At 46.4% G+C, this 22,372-nt stretch overlaps 1 protein-coding gene across 1 annotated transcript; it reads right to left on the bottom strand.

Moving 5' to 3' along the window:
• Positions 1 to 10,687: 10,687 nt before the first annotated feature.
• Positions 10,688 to 22,138, bottom strand: LOC115605731 (protein mono-ADP-ribosyltransferase PARP12-like). Its single transcript, XM_030480578.1, has 8 exons — positions 22,053 to 22,138; positions 18,691 to 18,826; positions 18,121 to 18,219; positions 16,927 to 17,017; positions 15,644 to 15,719; positions 14,774 to 14,904; positions 12,783 to 12,934; positions 10,688 to 12,348 (listed from the first exon to the last, which is right to left on the bottom strand). Exons 5-8 carry the CDS (start codon positions 15,710 to 15,712, stop codon positions 12,065 to 12,067), a joined length of 636 nt encoding a protein of 211 aa, XP_030336438.1. The 5' UTR covers positions 15,713 to 15,719; positions 16,927 to 17,017; positions 18,121 to 18,219; positions 18,691 to 18,826; positions 22,053 to 22,138; the 3' UTR covers positions 10,688 to 12,064.
• Between the last annotated feature and the right edge of the window lie 234 nt (positions 22,139 to 22,372).

Genomic DNA, 22,372 nt, shown 5'->3' with positions numbered 1-22,372 from the left:
GATATATCATGAGCAAACATCACTGCACTGTTTCTTTTTAAGCTCTGCACGGAATGTATGTATACCACAGAATCTCAAATGCAGTTCTCAACTAGTTTAAGTCCAGGTCCCCCTGACCTTTATTTTTCCCTGTTCCTCTCTGCCAGGGCAATGACCACAGCAGTTTGTGGAGTGTTTTTTCTGCTTGGAAAAGCCCAAGATATATGGGACATTCACACCCAAGCAAAAGCAGAGCCACCAGCATGTCGTGCTCACCGTGCACCCTGGTAAACTGGATCCATATAGAAAGTCAAACTACAATGCATGCAACAACCACCCACACTGTGTACGCACAAGAGGGACATACCCATGATGAATTAGTCACTACCATTCTCTTCAACATACTTGCATTCTTATTTCAGCCCTTTATTTCTCAATGGTAAATACATAAGAAAGGTTCCCATATTAAAAGCATGGGGTAAAATCAAGGACACAGAGACAGTACTTTAAAATGTCTCTCTGTTCAGGTCAGAGCCACCCCCAGTTTTGATTAGCCTGCAAAAACTGCTTCCACTTTGTCTGTTTGATGTTTCACTCCCTTCCTCTTCTTACTGTGCTAAGAGAGGCTGCTTGTACTCCATGAAGAGTTCCTTCATTGCTCTTACATCTAACCAGAAAAGGAATTTCTATGACATTTTAGAAAAGAAGCTGCATGACAGTTAGTTCTCCTGTAGGTGTGTCAAGATGCAAGCATACAGATCTTTTACCTTTCAAATCTATCATCTCATATTTCTGTCAGACAACTTGAAATTTACTGTGAGGATGGCAAGACACTGGAACAGGTTGCCCAAAGTTGTGGATGACTCATTCCTAGAAGTGTTCAAGGCCAGGTTGGACTGGGCTTGGAGCAACCTGGTCTAGCGGAAGGTGTCCCTGCCCATGGCAGGGGATTAGAACTAGATGATCTTTAAAAGTCCCTTCCAACTCAAACCTTTCTGTGATTCTATGAAATTCAGAAGTGCACTGGTGAGTTTGAAACCACAGCTCCACATCTGTAGAAGTTACAGGGGCAGCAACTTGCTCTGAATGCTATAAAGGAAAAGGATATTTGTTAGCAATGGGCTTTGGGCCACAGTGGTGTTGCACACTCAGCAGAGTTGGATTTAGCACGTGTACAAGTCATGGGGAAAAGCCAGTGATTTAAACCAGTCAGATCACAGACTCATCTCTGAGCTATGGCGGCTTCTCTCTGCTGTCTTTGCAACTCCCTGCACCACAGCAGATCGGAGGGGCTCTCCCTGGTACATCTCTTCTCTTTGTATCCCTCACCACTGGTGGCTGCGGTGCAGCCTGTTGCCTGTGCACATCACCACCTTTCCCTGGTGCCACCCATCTCGCTCCCCACAGCACTTCACCTTACTATGACTGCCATGGACAGGGGGAAATAGAGACTCCCTCGAAGGAGGATCTGTGATTCCAGGCTCCAGAGTTATTTCCAAGTGAGTTTATAGATGAGGATGGCTCCCAGGGCCTTTGATGGGAAATGCAGGTGTTTTCCAGCAGAAATATGCAGAAAGTGAACCCTTCTCACATACACAGAACTTGCAAATTAAAATGAGTTTTCAACAAATTCCCCAGCCACCTGTAAAGGCAGCTTGTTTTCAGAGCTGGATTTCATGGGAGCATTGAGGAAAATAACAAAAAATAACAGAAATGTGCAAGGTGATAAAGAAAGCACTGTGAGAATATCTTCATCGCTTTCATTCCATAAAGCTAGCAGATGCTAAGTTCAAAGCAAGGAAAAGGAGAGCCTCCTTCAAGCAACAGTCAGTTCAGCTGTGGGAATAGTTGCCACAAGATGTTGCTAAAAGTTTACACAGATTTAAAAGGTGGTGAAATAATTAGTGAAAGAAGAATGCATCCAGGGTTATAGATAACAAATGCTGTGCAGGAGATCCCCAAGCCAAAAATTGCTGGAGGGTGGGAGAGCATTTGGGAAAGTATGACTACATGCCTGCCTTGAGGTTGTAATTTCCTTCGGGCACCTCAGTCATCCAGTGATGGGGATGGGTTCTGAAGCTGGATATACCTCTTGTCCTAGCATTCTTCAGCCTTTCCTACACTTTGGAGGAAGGACACAGCAGGAAGGGAATGACTGGCATAGGGTGCCGGGCATGAGAGGAAGATGCTCACCCGCTTCCCATATTCAGCCCAATGGTTGTGCCCATCCAGCTAATGCTAGCAGCTTTCCATCCTGCTCATGAAGCAGGCATTAGTGATGGACAGATAGTGCAGGAAGATGACATGGGGCAATGAAAACTACAGATCAGTTTCTCGCAGCCTGGAAAGCGTTTGCAGTCAGTCTGCAGCCCTCCGTGTACTCTGCAGCACTCCCTGTCTCACACCCTCCTCCAGCTCTTTCGGCTGTGGGTCAAAATCTGCGCTATTCTGCACTTAGTGCTCAGCAGCTGCGATTAAACCGTGACTTTCTGGAGGGAGGGGGAACTGACCTGGTCGTGGCGCAGATGCCCACAGAGAACAGCACCCAGCAGATCCCGCGGGCTGCTGACGGTTAACGCTGGACTCCTGCGATGCTGCACCGCGACCACTCTCGGCTCCCCCACCACCCTCTCCCCACGCCCCAACCCTGCATGCTCCCACACCGCCCTCCCCGACACCAGCCTGCAGGGCGCCTACAGAGCCGGGCAGGCTCTTCCCGGGCTGCCGGCAGGCCCCCGGAGCCGGGCGGGCACCGCCACCTAGGGACCCGGCAGCAGAAGGCTGCGGCGCCCCGTGCTGGCCGCCGGGGCCACCGGCACGTCCGCCTGCAGATGCGCCCGCAGGGTTCTCGGAGCACGGCTGGAAAGGAAACGCGAAGGCAGGCAGAGCGAGAAGCGCTGGCTTTGGCATGGGGGGATGCCGGCTGGGAGAAAAGGCAGCGGGCCTCGAACACCTCCTCCAGCTGGCACAGGCAGCAAAGCATGACAGTTTTGGGTACCCTCCTTTTTGGGGTACTCTCGATTTGTTTTCCCTCCTTATCCTGTGCCATTTCCATTTTCAGTGTCGATCATGATGACACTGAGTACATGGCTGCAGACCCATCTGAGATCAAGAACAGATTGTCACCTGCTTTTGCCCCATTTCAAGAAGCATTTTTTTCCCTTGGGGTTATCCTAACTAAAAGATCCAAGCACCAAGTGCAGTATGGTTCCTGTGCCCCATTGCATGGCACAGTCAGGCTCAGGGGCTCCCAGATCCACCCTCAGGTCCCACCCCTTCCTGCTCCCTCTGCTTACGCTGGGGCTGTATCATTCCTTGCACCAACATGTCCTTGTGCCTGCTCAGTGGAGAATCCCCTTCTTCCCATCCTCCCCATCATGCTGCTGTAACACTGCTTACAATCCACAAAGCGTTTCTCACCCCTGTTGTGCCCCTGCCTGCAAGCCTTCTCACACAGACATCAACCCAACAGATATTTCACCTTTGAAGTTGATCTCACACTGCTGAGAACCTGCTTGAAACAGAGTGTGCCTTTCTGGTCAGCCTCAAATGCCTTCTCCACCTGTGTAGAGGTTCCAGTGGCAGCTCAGTGGTTTGGAGACTAGGAAAAGGAGGGGAATTGTCTGTCGGAAAAAAGTTTTGGCTTAAAGGACCTGCTGAGCAACATTTTATTTGCTAACCAGGGGTAATCAGCTACAACTTGGAGTTTCCCAGTGCACCCCAGCCCTACTCACCACCCACCAGAAGCTGTGTGCTGGACCCTGCTCCCTCCTCACCAGAGCATGCACAGAGGATATTTGGTGGGGTGGTGTATTCTTGGTGTCCCATCCATCTGTGTGGTCTGTGGTGCTTGCCACCTTCTCCTCAGCCCTTCTGTGTAGGGTTGGAGAACTTCGCCATGGGTCTTGAAACAGTCATATTTTGCTATTGTTCCTTGTCAGCATGTGGGATAGCTTTCTGGCATTCCCTTCTGCAGTGAGTTTTTAGGATTTCCAAAAGAAAAGAGCACTCTCCTCACAGATACACATACAACATAAAAATTGTTTCAATTAAAGCTATTTTGAAAGGCTCTAGTTTGCCCAAGAAAATAAACAGGGTTCAGAGCTCAACCTCATGGGGTCCTGAGTGAGAGAAGTAAAATTATGAAGAGGATGCTGAATCCATCAAAATGCATGTGCGCTATGGGGAGGCACTGAGGCAAAACACCAGACGTGCATGAAAGGCTTGCAAAGGGCAAAAGAGATGGCAGCCCCTAAGGGGCCGCCAGCATGCAGACAGGGAGGGGAGAGGTACTTACTGCTTCTCCATATCCCTGCCACTGGTTAGTGTCAGCCAGCCAGTACCAGTGGTTTTCTGTACTGATCATGGGTGAGCACCAGCGTGTGACACATGAAAGGAAAGATGTGGAGGTGGAAGGAAAAACCAAATTAGTGCCTAGTAGCAATGGAAATCAGTAATCTTCATTTTCACCTTTTCCATCCTCTATGTCCTTTACCACCTCCCACTGCAGCTTTTGCAGTGCCTTCCCATTGCCGGTTTGGGCAGGTCATGTGTGAGAGGACACCTCCAGTCCTGCCATCCTTCACCTCAAGAGGACCATAGAGTGGAGAGGAAGGGAGAGACGGCAAATAGCACAGCGTGTGTGGCTGGACATTTGAGCCATCTCGTCATCTGCATGCTCAGGTTTCTCTGGACCATGTCTTGAAAGGAAACATGAAGGCAGGCAGAAGTGTAACAGCTGTTCAAGAACTGCATAGCCCTACCGCAGATGCCACTGATGCCACCTGATGCAGGCACTAGAATTTTGCAGCAGTTCAAAAGAGACCAAACAAACCCTCAGGAGAAGAGAAATCCATCGAGGACAATTAAATACAAGTATGTTGTCTTGGATTAGGAAGTCCCTGAGCTGCACATCCCTGTCTTTGAGGAATATAGCACTATCTGCTGCCCTCCTCCTCTTCTCCAGAGATCCAGCACCTGCTGCTACTGGACATAGAAGCCAGGCTAGCAGGCTTTGGCATGTCTCTGATCAGCCACTCTTACATAGAAGGGCATATGAAAAATTGCCAACAAAAGCATGCAGTGCCACCTTCTCTGTGTTATTCCCACAGCATGAGGTCATTTTGCCTAGTGCTGCTCCTGCTTGAACTGGCAGCATGAGCAGTGCAGACATGTGTCCTCTTGTGCACCAGGAAGGCTCCTCTTTTGATCTCTTCACACAGCCAGATTCAAGCTATCAAATTCCATTCATCAGAAATGCATGTGGGCACTTAAAATAGTAGCTATACATGATTTAGGTCTTCTTTTTTTCTTCTTTGAATAGCACTCCATCCTTTTTGCTCACAATAATCAGTCACCCAAGCAACATCCTTCTCAGCAAACAGCCCCACATTTAAGCAGCCACCCTAACAATATAGAAACACAGGCTGTCTCTCACACAGCTCACCTCCTACACAGCCTCAGCAAATCCAAGCCATCTCCTTAGTGCTTCCTCTTTCACAGCTTCTCTTTTGCTCATAGTGCCACATGCACCATGACCTACAACTCAAACTATCCTCCTAATACTTCTCCATTTCTTTGCGTGTGTTGAATACCACAACTTTGTCTAATCTTTCAGCTTTAGGGGTCTCCAATATCTCCAGCAACTGAATCACAAGGTTAAACAAAAGCATGGAAAATTTTATATATTTCCCACATTTCATGTTCTGTCAGACACAAACAGCAACACCCTCATTTCCCCAATTTACACAAGTAATTTTCTAGCAAGTGGTTTTAAAGATGTACATTCCCTCTAGTGAAAACAGCCACTTCTGCTGGTCATGGGGCTGTGTGAGGCAAATTCAGGACAGAAGCTGTGCTAAGAGTCAGCAGCACATCGCATGTATTAAATTATAAACAAGTAAGTGCTCTACCTTGAGATTTATCTCTCATTTCTGTGACCTGCCTTCCTGATCAGTTCCTGCCTGGAACAGCTCCTCCACCTGGGCAGACATCACTGAGGCTGCAGAGTAGGTTGAATGCTACAGAAATGATGGTTGTGACAGTAGAGGTGGCATCAGAAGCTCCACCTGAGAGTATCACTAACACTCCAAGGGCTGGCCAGCACTGCAGAACTATGGAGAATGCCTGTGTCCCACCTGACAGGCAGGTCTCACAAAAACCCCCAAACATTCCAAGCAGAACTTCTTCACTAGTGGTTGGGACTTAGAGCTGGGTTTCTAGTGTGCAGTGAATTTTACCTGCTTCCCATACTCAATCCACTACAGGGAATCATCCAGGCAGTACCAGTGTTTCCATGACAGCAAATGAGTGAGCAGCACAAACCGTCAGAAGTTCAGAACTGTCTCAAAAAAGATGAAAGGGAGAGAGAAAGGGTTAAAAAAAAAAAAAAAAAAAGAAGGAAGAGGGAAGGGGAAGAGGGGAGGGCAGGAGGGGTGAGGAGAAGAAGAAGAAAGAAGAAGAAGAAGAAGAAAGAAGAAGAAGAAGAAGAAAGAAGAAGAAGAAGAAGAAAGAAGAAGAAGAAGAAGAAAGAAGAAGAAGAAGAAGAAAGAAGAAGAAGAAGAAAGAAGAAGAAGAAAAAAGAAGAAGAAGAAGAAAGAAGAAGAAGAAGAAAGAAGAAGAAGAAGAAAGAAGAAGAAGAAAGAAGAAGAAGAAGAAAGAAGGAGGAAGAAAGAGATAAAAAAAAGGAAAAAAGAAAAAACCCATAGCTTCTGTCAGGTTGCTTAACAGAAGTCTTGAGAGGGAAACCCAAACTCAGCAGGAATTCCTGGACTGTTGTCATCATTTCACAGCCAGAACATTGTCTGGTTTCCAAATCCTCTGGGAAGAGAACAAGTCCTAAAAGGTTTCTGGTTTCCTTTTTTGCCTATGCTTAAACCCAGGCATGCCATTTTCTGCCCTCTGAGTGTGCCAGCCCCTGGTATTTGCACTGAGCAGATGCCTGATCCTGGTTGGTTAGCAACAGCATTAACTGGCTGTTATCAGTGTTTCAGCTGTAGAAGTCAATACTTCTGAGTTTCCTTGGGGTCCCCAATAAAACCTCATCAGATGTGGGAGTAGATCACCTGGCAACCAAGTCCATGTCCCTCATGCTGCCCACTGCAATGATGGCCTTCCCAAATGGTATGCAATGAAGTTTTTGCATTACTTAGGAGTCTTATCAATTATATTTCAGATCAGGAAACTGCCTAGATACCACATGTTAGCAGGAGCAAGTAGAACTAGAAGTTGGGGGGGGGGGGGGGGGGAGAAAACAAATCCAAATTTTGATCTGGGAAGCAAAAGAAAAGCTGGTGAGTGGGACGCATCATGGAGCTAATCAGACTAACTCAGACTACACAGAAATAGCAGCAGCTGGAGGAAGACCTGGTGGGAAAAATACATTTTTGATAGTGCTGTCACAAAGCTTAGGTTTGATTTGTAGCCTTCAGTTTCATGTAGTGAAACTAATCACATCTCAGACCATACTAAAGAAAAGTAGAGAGGACATTATCTTAGCAAGGAATTTGAGCTGCCCAGTGAAAGAAACAACAGGAGGCATTTTTTGACAACATTACGGTAGATGTGAGAACTTTCAGTCAAATAAGTTATGTGAAGGGAGAGGTTGTATAATTGCTAATAGGACATTAGATTGTATGAGGATTGAAGGGGAAAAAGGATGTGGAAAACACTCTTAGAATCTACTTGAGCTGAGAGGCAAAATGAAGGTCAGTTGGCTTGCAGGACAGAAGAATAGATTACACCTTGAGATGAATGCTACAGAGTATAGGTAAAAAAATCATAAACCTAAAGGGACTTTCAAAAGGAAAACAAACTGGAAGATGTGAGAGGCCATCTGCAAAATGCAGTCAGAAGGACTCTGCAACAAGCAAGAGTGAAAGCATGCACAAAGCGCTAAAGAAAGCAGAGCCCAACACAACTTCTAATGTCTCCTTTGGACTTAATAAAGGGAAAACCACTTTGAAAAGAAAAAAAAAATATAATAAAGGAGACCAAAGCTGAAGATACAGCCCAAGAAAAATGATTCCAAGAACACACAGTGAAATAAAGCTTCTCTTTGGGAATGGGTAAAGACACAACTTCCTCCAGTGGTGGGGGAAGTGTAGACACTTCTCAAGTATTTACTGGTGCACTGATTAATGGTTCCTCTGATATTGCAGTAAAGGATCTGGATGGAAAATCTAAGCTTATTAAGAACAGATCAGTAAGAATCAGGTCAGCCTTTTCTATTGCTCCTGCTTGTAAGCTAGATGTAAAAGTAACCTTGGAAAGACAGTTTGAGTTGTTCAGGGAAATAGTGCCTAGGACTCAACACACCAGACAATGGGGCTCATCAAAGAAAGACTGCAAAAGAATGGGTAAAAACAGAAAAAGTTGTTCCCTGAGCCATAAAAGTCTGATTCTTACAGATGTCTCCTGCAGCCCTGAACCGAGGACTACTGCCCTCCCCCAAACCCTCAGCCCTGCATCATTACCACAGCTACAGTGATCCGGGATCATTATTCCCTCGATCCAGAAACAGCCTTGTTAAATAATGCAATAGTTGAGCATGTCATGCCAAGAACAATATCTGTGTTTTCTTCACCTGGCACCTATACAGCAGTCGTGCCAGGTTATGGGGCTCAGGTTGATTTTTAGGAGTTTAAATGCTTTGGAAAATAACATGCCATTGAGCACGTTCAGTCAAGCATTAGGTTTCTGAAGTTTAATCACCCTGTCATAAATTCTGTCAAAACTGTTTAAAAGGATTCTTAAAAATGCTGAGAAGTCAAGTTTTCACCAGTAAATCAAATGAAAGCCTGAAAACTTGCTGAGATATTATTTAATAGAAAGCCTAGAGCAGGTGCATGAGTGCGTTACCCAACAGCATAAAAGCTAGGGACACTGTGAAGCCCTGAGAGCACCACAGGAAAATCAATTAGAAATACACCATGATGAAAAGATCACTCAAGCTAACATCTCAACAGGCAGAGACAAATACAGTACATCGAAGTATGTAGAAGAAATACATTATGTATATGGGTACAAAATGCAATTGATCCTTCTAAATTGTTGCTGGTTCCTGCAAAGCAACTGGTAAAGAAATCACTGGAGAAGCTGCCAATGCCTGTAGCAGCCTCTCCAGGAGATAATGAAGAGAGGCTGCTGCTCCAGGATAAGGCTATCCCAACAGGGGCCCATCCAGCACCAGGCTGGCTGGCAGGGAAAGCAGCAAACTCCACAGGAATCTGTTTGGCTACTCCCAGTGTTCCTCAGGTCAGACCTTTTCCACCACCATCTCAGTGATTCTGAAACTGTCAGTCCCATGCATCTGAGTCGGAAGATATTTAACCTTTTCTCAACAGGGTAGGGAGATCTTCAAACGCTTTTTCAGGGAAAAAAAAATTAATGAAAAGCCCACAGATCAGATCCACACTTAGTGCCTGCCAACAACTGCACATGTTGATGGATTGCAAGAATTTCTCATCTAAAAGGGTGCTGAGGAATGCTTTCTGCTCAGAACTTGGGTGGCACACAGGTACTCCAGACGTAGCAGGAGGTTCAGGTCAGGAAGAAGTTTTAGCAAGTTTATAACACTGAACAGAACTCCCATGAAGAAGTATCCACAGATTAAGTTGCTTTTCACTTTTACTAGTGGTTTCTGCTCTCAGTGCCTCACTGACCAAAATATTGCTAAATCTTTCATCATTCAGAGCTCTTCTGGAGGTGAGACTGCTCCTTTTGGGAATGACACAAAGTGAGAGTGGCAGAGTGGGACCCTGAGAGGATGTGGGCTCCTCAAGGAGCACTTCCACTTCACATCTGGTACTCCAACACCTACAAAGCCCGTGGCAGCTACACCTCAACAATCCTGCACCACAGTCCACTGTTACAGCTGCGCATACCCCAGAAAAGCCCACCTTGCTGGAAACAGCTCTCTCCCATGCGATGGATGGTTTCTTCTATCATGGCAGAGAAGAATGGGGAAGATGGTTTGTACAAGGTCGTAATTCCACCGAACGTTTTCTCTAATATCAAAACTATCCCCACACATCTCCCAGCCTCTGTCAGTGTACAAAGGCTGTACACACAACCCTCCCAACAAGCTGATGGAGCAAATCTATGCAACATTGCAAGAACCAAGGCAGGGTGATAGCTGGAAATGGTCATTATTCAGTCCCTCCCCATCCTCATGAGCCTGCAAGCTGGGAGGCAGCAAGGGGAAGGTGATTTTGGGTTGTCCTGAGTTCAGCAGCAGCAGTCATTTTTCTCCTTCTTAGTAGCTGGTGCAGTGCTGTGTTTTCAACTTTAGTCTGGGAACAACGCTGATAACACACCGGTGTTTTTAGTTGTTGCTGAGTAATGTTTACTCCAATTGAGGACTTTCTCAGTCTCTCATGCTCTGCCAGTGAGGAGGGGCACAAGAAGCTGGGAGGGAGCAGAGACCATACCACAGCATGTCATGCCCAGTATATAAACTGGGGGGAGTTACCTGGAAGGCCCAGATTGCTGCTCAGGTCGGGCTGGGTATCGGCTGGTGGCTGGTGAGCAATTGTATTCTCTCCCCTTGTTATTTCCCTTATCACTATTGTTATTGGTGGTAGCAGTAGTGGTTTTGTATTATACCTTAGTTACTGGACTGCTCTTATCTCAACCCATGGGTGTTACATTCTTTTGGTTCTCCTCCTCATCCCTCCAGGAGCAAGGGAAAGAAAAAGGGGAGGAGTGAGCAAACGGCTGTGTGGTTCTGAGTTACCAGCTGGGCTTAAACCACTACATGGGTGAAGGTGATTGCAGGTGAAAGCTCACCTGTGGTTGACAAGATTAGATCACTAACTTGCAAAAGAACAAACTTTAGGTTCCTGCAAAAGAGGTGGGACATGGAAGTGCACTAAATAGAAGAGCTCAAGGACTCACTGCAGTCAGCTGCCTTTCTGACATCTTCTAAGGGCACTGATTGCACCTGAAAACAGCAGGCTTTAGGGAAGCTGATGAGATCCTACATACATCCCTAATCTTGGTTCTTCCCACTCATGGCATGAACCACTTGTGACTCTTTTGCTGAATTATAACAGCTTGTACAGCCAGACTGTTTTAAAATAAAGCATTAATTTTTGTTTCTATGCTATTGGTAATCCCAAATGTTATCCCACCATCCACCAAGTTTCAAGTACTATGTCCATCAACCAAGCTGTCTTCTGTCCATCAAAACAGGAGCACATACCGCTGGGGTGCTTCTCAAATACCCGGAGAAATGCCAGGCAGCAGCAGGGCAATTCAAAATAGCCACAACCAACTTCAGTCTGCAGGGTGGGAAAGGGGGTGGCTGCACCAGTGACCACCCCTCACAAAACCTCTTTGCCTCACTGGCCACTGCTGCAAGCATTGGCTCCACAGCCCTGGTGGGACACTGCCATGTGCAGTTATTCTGCGACTTCCTCATTGTTAGTACCATGGTATGGTGGGGATCTAACTTCATCAGTTGCAATGTCCCTGCTTCTCTTAACCTCAACACAGTGGGGACAGAGCAAGGACAGGGTACCATGGAGATGAGAAAACTTGACACAGAACAACATGAAAAGAGCTGTCAGCAACGTGACCAGGAAAGAAAGTTCCTTGCCAGTATTGATTAAAAAGCCTCCAGGATGCAGGAGCTTCCTGCCATTTACTGGAAAGACAGGCCATGATTCCTCTCTTGTGCACCATGATGTAGTTACTTTCACTTTTCCTCCTTCCACATTCCCCACCCAGTCTCCCTTTGGCACATTAGCACCATCACAGGTAGGATTCATGCCTAACTGACTATATCAGTGGGTCAAGTTAACCATATATTCAGCAGTGCCGCTTTCAACAGAGGTAGGTGTCACTGCATCAGGGTATGCAAGGCAGGTACATCCCCATTTCAGGCTTAGAAATAAGGTGGAGATTAAAGTTCACCACTTTCTGCTACTGAAATCCTATGCCCCCAAATCCTTCAGGGATCTGATACTGGTTTGCTGCATTACAAAATGTTCTAAAGCTACTACTAAAATTGAACAATGTTAAAAAAAAGATGCATTAAAGTGTAATTTCTTCAGTGTAAATTCAAAGGAGAATCCAGCATTCACTACAGGATCATACCGCGGGTATTGCTGCTGTACTCTAAGATATAGGCAGGGTAAATCTGGTGCTTCTCAAAGATGACAAAGATGGAAGGGTCTGTTGGGTCAGCCATGCAGCTGTCATAAAGTCTGTTTGAATTGCTGGCTCCTCTGGGTGGAGGGAGAAGGTATTTGGGGTTTCCCTGAACAAAGTCTCCCACAAGAACATGAGCTACAAACATGCTGTAGCGACTACTTTGAGAGGAACAGAACTTGTGAGAATAGCTGGCATCTCTGGCAAAGTAGCTTCCTAGGGACCAGAAAAAGACACAGGTAAGACAATATGTGCACCAAGGAACAAACATCGGCTATCGGCACTTTGGCAGCCAGCAATTCAACAACCCCAGGTAGCTCTACACACATCTTTGCCAGGTGTTCCCACATCAGCTTATTTTAAAGCATTGACAGTCTCTATCCACATTTTGCCACCAAAATCCCAGTTCACCTGTCTAAGAGCTTTGCTGAAGAGCAGGTACCTGCGACAAAGACAGGTGGTTTTAGCACCTCCCAAAATGGGACTGATGTGGATGCTGCCTGCAGCAATGCAGATGCATGCAGGTGAGACTGCCCTAATGGCAGGAGAGCAGGAGTCAGGGACACTCGGTCACCTCACACCCACTAACCTGGCTGGAGTTTGCAGCCTGTGCTGCTACAGCCCCTGAACCCACACTTCCACACATGTACCTTTCCCATACATCGTCCCGTGAGCCCCACACATCCTCCAGTCAAAGTTCAGCTCACAGATGGCAGGCACATGGGACAGACTCACCCCATGGAACAGAAGTCGCTCATCTACCAATTTCAATTTACTGAACTTCTTCATCTGCTCCTTTTGCCTAGGGACAAGAAAAGAATAATGTGTTACCCTGGTTCAAATGAGGACAATTTCCCAACAAGACCCCTCCTACTTTTGGGTCACAGAGATACAGCGACACAAACCACTCTCTGTGGGGTTACTGCCTGCTTTGCACTCTGTTGGTACCCTGCTGCACAGCTGGCTCCTTCAAGCAAAACAAAAAGTTCTCAGCATTGCTATGGACTGTGTCACCCACAACTTCATACCACATGAGAGAGTAAAGAGACAAACATCTCTTGACTGGGAATTGGTCAGTTCCCAGGTTATATAAATCCTGAATGCATAAATATGATTATAAAACTGAGCTGTATGAAACCACAGAGAAGATTGCATAATATCTACTCCTATATTTATCACATAAAAAGCCCTTAAAAAAAACAAAAACAAAAACCAACCAAACTCCTATATGAAGGAGACTAAAAGAAAAAAAAAAAAATCTGAGATTTCACAGTTCAGACATGGTGAAGGAAAATAACTTTGTTTTTTAATAACACTAGCAAGGAAACACCCCTCCACATTCCGCCCTCCCCCCCCCCCCCCCCCAGCGTGTTAGGTTATGCAATAAGAGGCTCATTTCCACACACACAGAACAGAAACAACCCCAATAACCCGATCAACAAAAAGAGGAGCACCAGCACCACCCAGGGCTGCCCCAGGGGAGCCGCAGACCCAAGGACCAGGGGGACACTCAGTACTGTGAGCAGAGGAAAGTGTGCAGAGCAGCTCACAGTCGTAAGGACAGCACTGCCTATGAGAGTATGCGACTTCTTATGGGACAGAGGGAAAAAGTATTCGAGGATTGCACGGCACTTATAATGGCATGTTTAACAGAGGAACTGCAGGTGGGAGAAGGGAGGGACCAAGATGGTCTGAGGAGGAACAAACACAGGAAAATAGGTGGATAAGGGGGTGCAAAGAGCTGGTTGTGTAAAAACAGGCAACTGTCTAGTCAGTAGGCTTGTCTGGCCACGCCCTGTGCCTGATCAATGCAGTCTGCCCTATCTTCTCATTAAACTCCATTTCTAACTCTTACCTGGGTGATGGACTCTCCACAGTCTGTGTGCATGTGCACATATGGGGGTCTGGGTGCAGCAACTGGAGTAGGATCTTCGGCCACAAGAGCCACGTGTCTATAGCACCAGCAAGCACAGCAAGCGAGGGTGTGCGTGTTAGTGTGTGATCACTAGCCAACATAAGGCTGGACAGCCAGGGAGGAGGGTAGCTGGCCTGGAAGCCAGCTTTCGGAGCAGTCATAAGTCTGGGCCAGGTGCTAGAGAGACCAGAAGGTCTGAGCTTGTTTACCAAAGGGACCAGGAGGTCCAGACCAATTACTGTAGACACCTTAAGTCCATAGAGACCCATTTGCATGTGTGTGTGTCTATGCAGAACATAACTGGAGACAAGAGGACCCAGGGGCCAGCATAAGAGTAGGGTGAGTGCCTAAGACCAGCTCCTAGAGGGACCCATGCATGTATGTATGTTCCAGTAACTGCCTTTCATCCCAACCGGCAAGAAGAAGGGAACAGGATGAGACCATTGGTGCTATTTATGATTGAATAAGTGCCATGCTGTCTGTGTTAGGTTTTGTGGCCAGCTGTGTGCATGTTCATGTTTTGTGTGTGTGTGTATGTGTGTGTACTTACTGGGAACATGTGCTGAACCTCACTTCCAGGTGGACCTGGCAGACAAATACGTGTTAGTCTCACCTCTGCTGGGCTGCTGGATGTGGCAACTCCTAATGCAGACTATGGAGGACAACAGATCAGGAAATACCAGTCTTCTGCTATCATAAGGATAATGAAAGAGAATAGATACGAACCACTGAAAAACTTGCCAAAGCATTGGGTTCTGGATCCTCTGCAGTTGGTGGATGAAGAAATCCTTCATTGTCTTCTCAAACAGGTTCTTAATTTTTCTATATTCATGAGAAGTGCAGCTGAGCTCTACCAACTAAAAATTTTAAACACACCAAAAATAAGGAATTACTGACAGTAACAACTCCCAGGCCTTCCAAGGGACTCACGAACTTCCTCACGTCAGATGAAAAGCCCTACCATTAAAATCCCAAGCTGCTTCTGTCTTTTTGTCTTCTGCTCCCCACTTTCACCCTCATTCCCCATGTGGAAGCACAGGCACTGAGGGAAATGAGTGCAATCCCATATGAGCTTTCTTTGGTGAACACACCTCCACATCTAGATTATTTTTACTTCAGAGTAACCTAAAGATGAAATGCACTGCAGTATTCAGGCTGGAGAAGAGTATCAGTTTCACCTTAATTTGACACCCTAGCTCCTTCCCTACACAGCTAAGCCCTAGTTTTTACTACATCAAATAACATTTTGCCTCAAATCAATGGAGGAAATACTACGACACCCCCTTAAGGTGCAATTTATCCAGTTTATCAGAGGATCAGGTGCCTTCAGAGAGTGCAAAGGACAAGTAAGAACAGTAATGGCCAAAAGAGCCTTTCTTATCCTGTGTGGTATGTGTAAGGAGACCCAGGGAGCCTCCCAGGAGACACAGGTCTATTCTGAATGTGAAACCATCAGCCTTGTTTCACCTCATAGTTACTTATTTTATAAGATCTGTTTAATAGCTGTGAACATCTCAACTGCCTTGGCTCATGTCTTCAGAAGAATGAGTACAGGACCCAGTTTGCCCTACAAATTGGAGAGCTGGAAAGACCTACCTTGAACCCGATATCAGGCAGTGCAGATTGGTCCCATTGAGGAGGACAGACGAAATGTGATAGAGTCATGTTTGGGCTGCAGAAAAGAAAAAGGAGCAAGTCAGTCCACAATACTCCTAACCAAATCCCCCTTCCAAAGGATCCAGCCGCTGGCTCTATGGCAGCCTTAGGGTATCCCAAGGCTTTTATTTTTGTTTTACTTTCCACATAATAATTATCCCTTTTTCAAGTCCAGATTTCTACACACATCCTACTGGCACTAATGACTCTCTTGGCAGGTAGGAGAGCTTCGAATGAGAAGTAGCATGCTGCTAGCCAGGTGGTTTATACAACTGCTCCAGCTAGGCCTCCACGTGTGCTGCTTGAACCTCTAGGAAACTGGAGCATGAGCCCTCTCCCTCCATGTGGCCACTCAGTTCCCAGTCGCTGGACAGATCCCATCCCCAGGACCAAGCCTGTCAGGAGGCTGTGGTGGACAGTTGTGCCCTGCAGGCAGTACTTCACCAGTCAGTGCTCAACAACTTCCAGCACTAATGCCTTCCTGCACACGTGCATGTTTTAACCTGGGCAATAGGAGCATTAGAATCCATTTAGGGGTTACAGTTTGTTTTCTTTTTGAATCAACCACCCTTGGTTGAAGCAACATTTAAGTTCAACACCTGGCTTCAAATTCACTGCCTGCTGGTGAGTTTCTGAAGCGAAGGTGGCTCTTTTTATAATAAAGCAATACCACAATTAAATTTTACACCAGACATGCTCAAATCCTGTCAACTTTCTTTAAAAAAGCCATAAGATAAGGTATCCCAAATAAGTGCATCCAGTTCATTTCATTTAGAGGGATTTGCTTCTGCCTTTTTATTTTATCCTTAGCTTCCCAGGATCTGGCCTCTATCTGCTCCACAGTTCTCGGGACTGGCAGTCCCTTGTTCCTACTCTGTATACAGTTTATTCAGTATTATCGGAGCATAAATCAAGGAATAAAAATTCCTGGCCCAGTTGTGTCAGCCCTATGTGGCCTGGCCTTGCTCTCACAGAGAGAATAAACCTACTCAAGGGGTCTTTCACAGCTGCCAGAGACTGCCACCAAACATCCCTCCAGCACACTTCACAGAAGGGTTTCACAATTTACAAATACTGTTACTGCAGAATTCGCCATTAAAACAGTCAGCAAAAGTATCTACAAATTAAGAAATCTAATACTGAATTCTGCACAGGTAGGAGGAACTTCTCAGCAGGAAAGTGCTGTCACCTAGAGACATTATTAAATAATGAATGTATATTACCTTCTGTCTGGTCCATCTTAAGAGGACAGAAATTTTGGCCATCCGAGAACTTTTCTTTCAGTTTCATAGATCAAGTTTATTTGTACCATGCCTTGAAAGAAAAACACAATGACTCAATAATTAGATAATTTTTTTGTTCAGGGACACACTCTTAAGTGTTTAGAAGAAATAAAAAAGGAGGTAGCCCTGAACACCACATCACAGTGCTCTCTGTAGCACAGCCACACCACTCCATGCTTTGAAACCATTCTCACTTGTGCTGCTTCCGCTTGGAGATCAGCAAGATCAGCACCTGCTAGCACCTATCACGACCTGCTAGCATAGGTCGCGAAGCTCAAAGGCACCCAAACAATAGCTGCGCCCGCACACCCATTCACATCCAGGCTGTTGGACAGAGAAAACCACATCTGATGTCAGGCCTACAGCAGTGAAGAGCTTTCAGTAGGATGGAAGCCATAAATCTAGCTTTCCTGGCAGTGCGGGATTGTTACTGGTGCTAGGAGGAAAGTCTGTCTACAGGACCTCTCTTCTTGGTCCTGTAACAATATTACAGAGGGCATGCTGTGTGACATGGCTAATTATCCATTGTTTCCTCCTTTAACCACCACTCTCTTCATTCATGCCAGGAAACAGATTTAAAGTTTGGAAAGCTAACAGGAATTTTAAGATGGGTAAATAAATGAGAAACAGAAAAGCATTTCTTATTTTCCTATTTCACTCTCTGTGCAATCAGCCCTAAATTTTCCTTTGCTGCACTGCATGCTCTCTCTCTATAACTAGCTTGCAAAATGTCTACCATGGGCTCACTTCTTCACCATTTGACTTTCCAGTGCATTATTTTTTTTTTTTTGCCTTTTCTCATTTCTCCTCTTTAGTCGTATAAACTCAGACATGTAAGTCAGATGTCACAAAGTGTTTACTCTCAGCTCTTCTTCTGAACATATGATATTGTCAGAGATGCTTTTTTGACTACAGATGTACAAGTTTAGAAGCTTGAGCGTCTCAAAACTGCAGAGATGTACATACTGCTCAAGTTCTGCTTGGAGAAAACTTATGGGAGGAAAAAGACCTGTTCAGAGAAACCCAAACATAGGATGAACACTCTGCATGAAGAAGGCTACCTTAGAGCCAGCTACACTGTGTAATAAACTTAAAACACGAAGATACTTCACTGTCAAAGTCTAACATACACACTTGAGAACCAGCCCTGAATAACGCAATGCCTTCCTTGTCGTCTTGGAATTCCTTCTCCAGATCTGCAGATGTTACCGTGGCACAGCAGTGATTCGGATGCTGTAGAAAGAACAAGGAAATTATACCTGTTAGAAACCAGCCTTTGGTTTAGGTGACACAAATAACAGTGTTTCCCCAGCCTTTATCACAGAATGCCATTTTGAACTAAGCCTCTAAGGCTTCAAGCACCTCATTCTTCAGCGACAGAGGGATACCCCACAGAGAACTGCTGCTTGTAACACCACCAACAAAGCAGCCTTCAGCCTGTGTGGTCAGCTTCAGCCAAAAGATGTCTGTCATCTCTGGAAAACACACCCACTTTCAAAGCCAGTCCTTTGAAAGCTTTCACAGAGTAGCAATACTGCTTTGTGGGACAATTAATAAGGCCAATCTACCAGTGCACAGAGCAGCACTGCAAGGGCCCCCAGCATCATGTGTGAAACACACCAGCTGCAGAGCAGTGTGCCCTAACTAACTCTCCAAAGATGGCTTAACAAGAGATTTTTGGCATCAACAGCAGATGGATCTCACCTTTTTCCCATATTCAACCCACTGCCCAGAATCATGGAGCCAGTACCAGGCGTACTCCATTTCAGGAGCAGACAGATGAGTCAGAAGATACCACAGGCTCAGAACAGCTGACTGATGCCTGGCTGCTTGCTTGACCCTAGCATCAGAAGAGAAATCCAGATTAAAGTATGGGTCTTTTCCAAAGCTGCCAAACTATGTGATATCCCTGGTCTGGTCAGAAGCCTAATCACTTCTCAGAAGAGGAGACCGCTCCAGCTGGGAAGTGCAGATTTGGCTCAGAACCAAGGAAGTGAAGTTTGGGTGTTTATGGGGCATGGTAAGCACCACAGAAATGACCCTCACCTCTGTGGCTTGGACCTGGGTCACTGTTTTTCTCTAAAATATATCTTTCTAAATTACATATTGTAAGAAAACACAACTTGACACAATAAACTCAGCTCATTACATGAAGGCCAATGGTGCCACCTGGCTAACAAGAGTAAGATTTAGCTTCTAGGCAGTGTGTGATCAGCTGCAGAAGTCAGAGTGCCTTCAGAAGGCACTGATAGCATCACCCCTCTTTTAGTGTTCAGGGAAGCAAAGCAGCTGCTCATAGGTACTGTATCGGGTCTAAGTGCCCATGTGCTGGCAGCGGGGGCTGCAGGAGTGGCCTCTATGCAAAGAGACCAGGAGGTGCTGGACACAGCCAGCTCAACACACTGACTGCAGGATGCAGTTGAGCCCATCAGCCAAGCTGGTGGTGCCTTTGAGAATGCTCCCCTGCAGTGATAAGTGGGGACAAATGTGAGAGAAACAGCCCTGCAGACAACCAGGTCAGTGAAGAAGGGGAAGATGTGTTCCAGGCACCGGAGCAGAGATTCCCCTGCAGACCATAGACCAAGGCCATGGTGAGGCAGGCTGCTATGCCCCTGCAACTCTGTGGAGTACAATGGCAGAGCAGATATCCACACTGAAGCCCATGGAGGGGCCCATGCTGCAGCATGTGGACATCCCCTGAAGGAAGCAGAAGTTCATGGAGAGAAGCCCATGCCAGAGCAGGCTTATCCTGAGGAGTGCAGCCCATGGGAAAGGAGTCATGATGGAGCATGCGAAATTTTTGAGGATAGTGGGCTGCAGAGGGCAATTCTTAGGGACTGAATTCAATACCCATTCCCTACCACCCCTGCGTAGCTTCAGTGGGGGGTACAGGAGGGGAGGTAGAAAAGTTGGGAACTAAGGACTGAAGTTAAGCCTGGAAAGAAAGTGGATGGGGGGGATGGTGGTGTTCTAATCTTTGGTTTTATTTCTTACCATCCAAACTATTTTAATTGGCAATAAATTAACTTTTTCTCCAAGTCCAAGTCGGTTTTGCCCAGGGATTTCCCTGTCTTTATCTCAATTCTTGAATGTTCCCAGCTTATTTTCTCCCCCGTCCTGTTGCGGAGGGGGAGTAAGAGAGCGGCTGGGTGGGTGGGTGGGAGCCAGCCAAGGTCAGATTCTGTGCTGGGGGTCACTTACCAGCAAAGTCTCTGCTCCGTGCTCTACCCTGGAGACACAGCACCTACAAAGAAAAGAAGCTGAAACAGGTAGCCACCAATAATTCAAATTCAGAGGATTTTACTTTGCTTGCTGTCATGCTCCAGCCTCCTTTGGATGTCCCAGTTCTGGACCCAGCCAACATTTTTCTAGGCATCTCATCATTTCTCTGCTCCTATAACATTCCTCTGTTGAGAAGCATAAACACACAGCTGAGAGCTGCCCACCTGCCTGCCATGGAGTTTGCAAAGGTCTGTGGCTGAGCCACTTAGAGCTGCCTGAAGAATTTGAGCGCAGTATTCAAATCGAAACTAAAAGATGATTTATCCGGTGCTGGTACACCCTTCATGCTTTGGCAGGGATCACGGGTATTCAGACCAAGCCAGTCAGCGGAAATCATTATAGGAGGAGCTTTACAGAGTTGGTTACAGTACAAAGGTCCACAAACAAAGTCTTGGCAGCGCTGGACTGCCAGGAAAAATTTCAAGGAAAGGCCCAAGTCTCCTTCACAGCCTTTGCTCATTCCAGCGCTGTCTTCAGACCACGGTTGCTCTTTGTACGCAGTAACACCAGCCAGGCCTGTTCCTAAAAAAATGCTCCCAATGCATTTTCTCTCAAATCCCATTGCATGAGATTCATGAGATCCAGCACTCCTCGGAGATTTTTTTGGATGTGGCTGTCCCTTTACTCGCCTTTGCACAGCAATGTGCTGCTGCTGCCATGGCAGAAGAATTTGAAATTTGTGGATTTGAAGGGTGAGATTCGACAGGGGTGGAGGGGAAACGGAAAGGAAAGCACAGGAGTGGGGTGGGATAATGTTTCCAGGCAGCTTTTCTGCATTGCTCCCCCCATCCCTGTTCCATCTCTCCCTGCTCCATAGGCTACTGCCCAGCTGCCCTGCCAAGACGCAGGGCTCCCAGTTTGCCCTGACATCAGCTTTCCAAAATGTCCTTCTGTGCCCTACTTTCACTTTTACTTGCTCAGTTTCTGCTTCTTGCAGGGATTTTCCACTCACCAACTAACCCCAACTAGAAAGAAACAGAAGTGAAACACTTAATAAAGCAGATAGATAGAAATATTTCTCTGGCAAGACAGGGAGTGTCCTTCGCCTTCTGCTGAATCAGAGAATCATAGAATCAACTAGGTTGGAAAAGACCTTTAAGATCGTCAAGTACAACCTTTACCCCAGGACTGCCAAGCCCATCACTAAACCATGTCACTGAGAGCCTCATCTACACAGATTTTGAACACTTCCAGGAACGGTGACTCTACCACTGCCCTGGGCAGCCTGTTCCAATGCCTGAGCACCCTGTGAATTGATTTTTCTTAATATCCCATCTAAACCCCCCTGGTGCAGCTTGAGGCTGTTACCTCTTGTTCTATCACTTGTTACTTGGGAGAAGGGACCAATACATAAAAAGCAACTTCATGTCACATTTTCTCATGTATGCTTCTCCCTCATGTAGAAGAAAGGACGAATTAATGAAGACACAAACACAGCTTGCTGTATTACTAACTGCAAGCAGGTGTCCTTCTAGCAGACCTTAAAGCCAAGCCCACAAATCATGAAATCCCCAACTTTTTCTTTCTCCATCCCTCCCAGCTCAGCAGCAGCCCAGGAGACCCTGACACACACTGCCTCCCCAGCTCCCCTACTCACAGTCCCACTGTCGGGCTGCCACCACCCTAGGAGCTGAGGGCATCAGCTGCATGCTCACCAGTCAGATGAGCCTCTGAACCTTTGCAACACACAGGAAAAGTCCCCCTGGTGCAATCAGACCTTCAGAAATAAAACACAACTGGACTGCAAGAGCTTCTCATGAGCTCCCAACTGCACACGTCTGTACCTCGCTGTCTCTCGGAGTCTCTCTCCACGGGACATCACGGATGCCTCCCCGCTAGCCACTGACCTTTAGGCAAGGGAGCTGGGTAACACTTCTTTCTGGTTATTGCGCCATACACACGTGCAATCCGCCAGGCATGAGCAGACCGGCGAGGCATAGCTGATGTTTTTGGCAGATGCATTAGTAAAATCAACATCCCTACAAACCAGCAAAGTTTATCCCTATGAAGTGGCATTGTTTACCCCTGTTTGGTTCCTGTCGCCGCACACCAGCACTTACCTTGAGCCAATTCCTTCCAGTGGCTGGGGATATTCAGGACCGTC

The sequence above is a fragment of the Strigops habroptila genome, chromosome 3, assembly GCF_004027225.2.
Source record: "Strigops habroptila isolate Jane chromosome 3, bStrHab1.2.pri, whole genome shotgun sequence".
Lineage (NCBI taxonomy): Eukaryota > Metazoa > Chordata > Aves > Psittaciformes > Psittacidae > Strigops > Strigops habroptila.
Note: the sequence above shows the minus strand (reverse complement) of the source record. Positions and strands in the feature narration are given on the sequence as shown.

Bases quoted from the DNA above. Each gene is read 5' to 3' on its own strand.
- LOC115605731 (XM_030480578.1), bottom strand. From the start codon at position 15,712: ATGACTCTATCACATTTCGTCTGTCCTCCTCAATGGGACCAATCTGCA. The intron at 12,935-14,773 runs GTTCGTATCTAT...TCTTGTCCCTAG, and splicing joins CTTTGGCAAGTTTTTCAGTG to GCAAAAGGAGCAGATGAAGA. The intron at 12,349-12,782 runs GTACATGTGTGG...TCTGGTCCCTAG, and splicing joins CGGGACGATGTATGGGAAAG to GAAGCTACTTTGCCAGAGAT.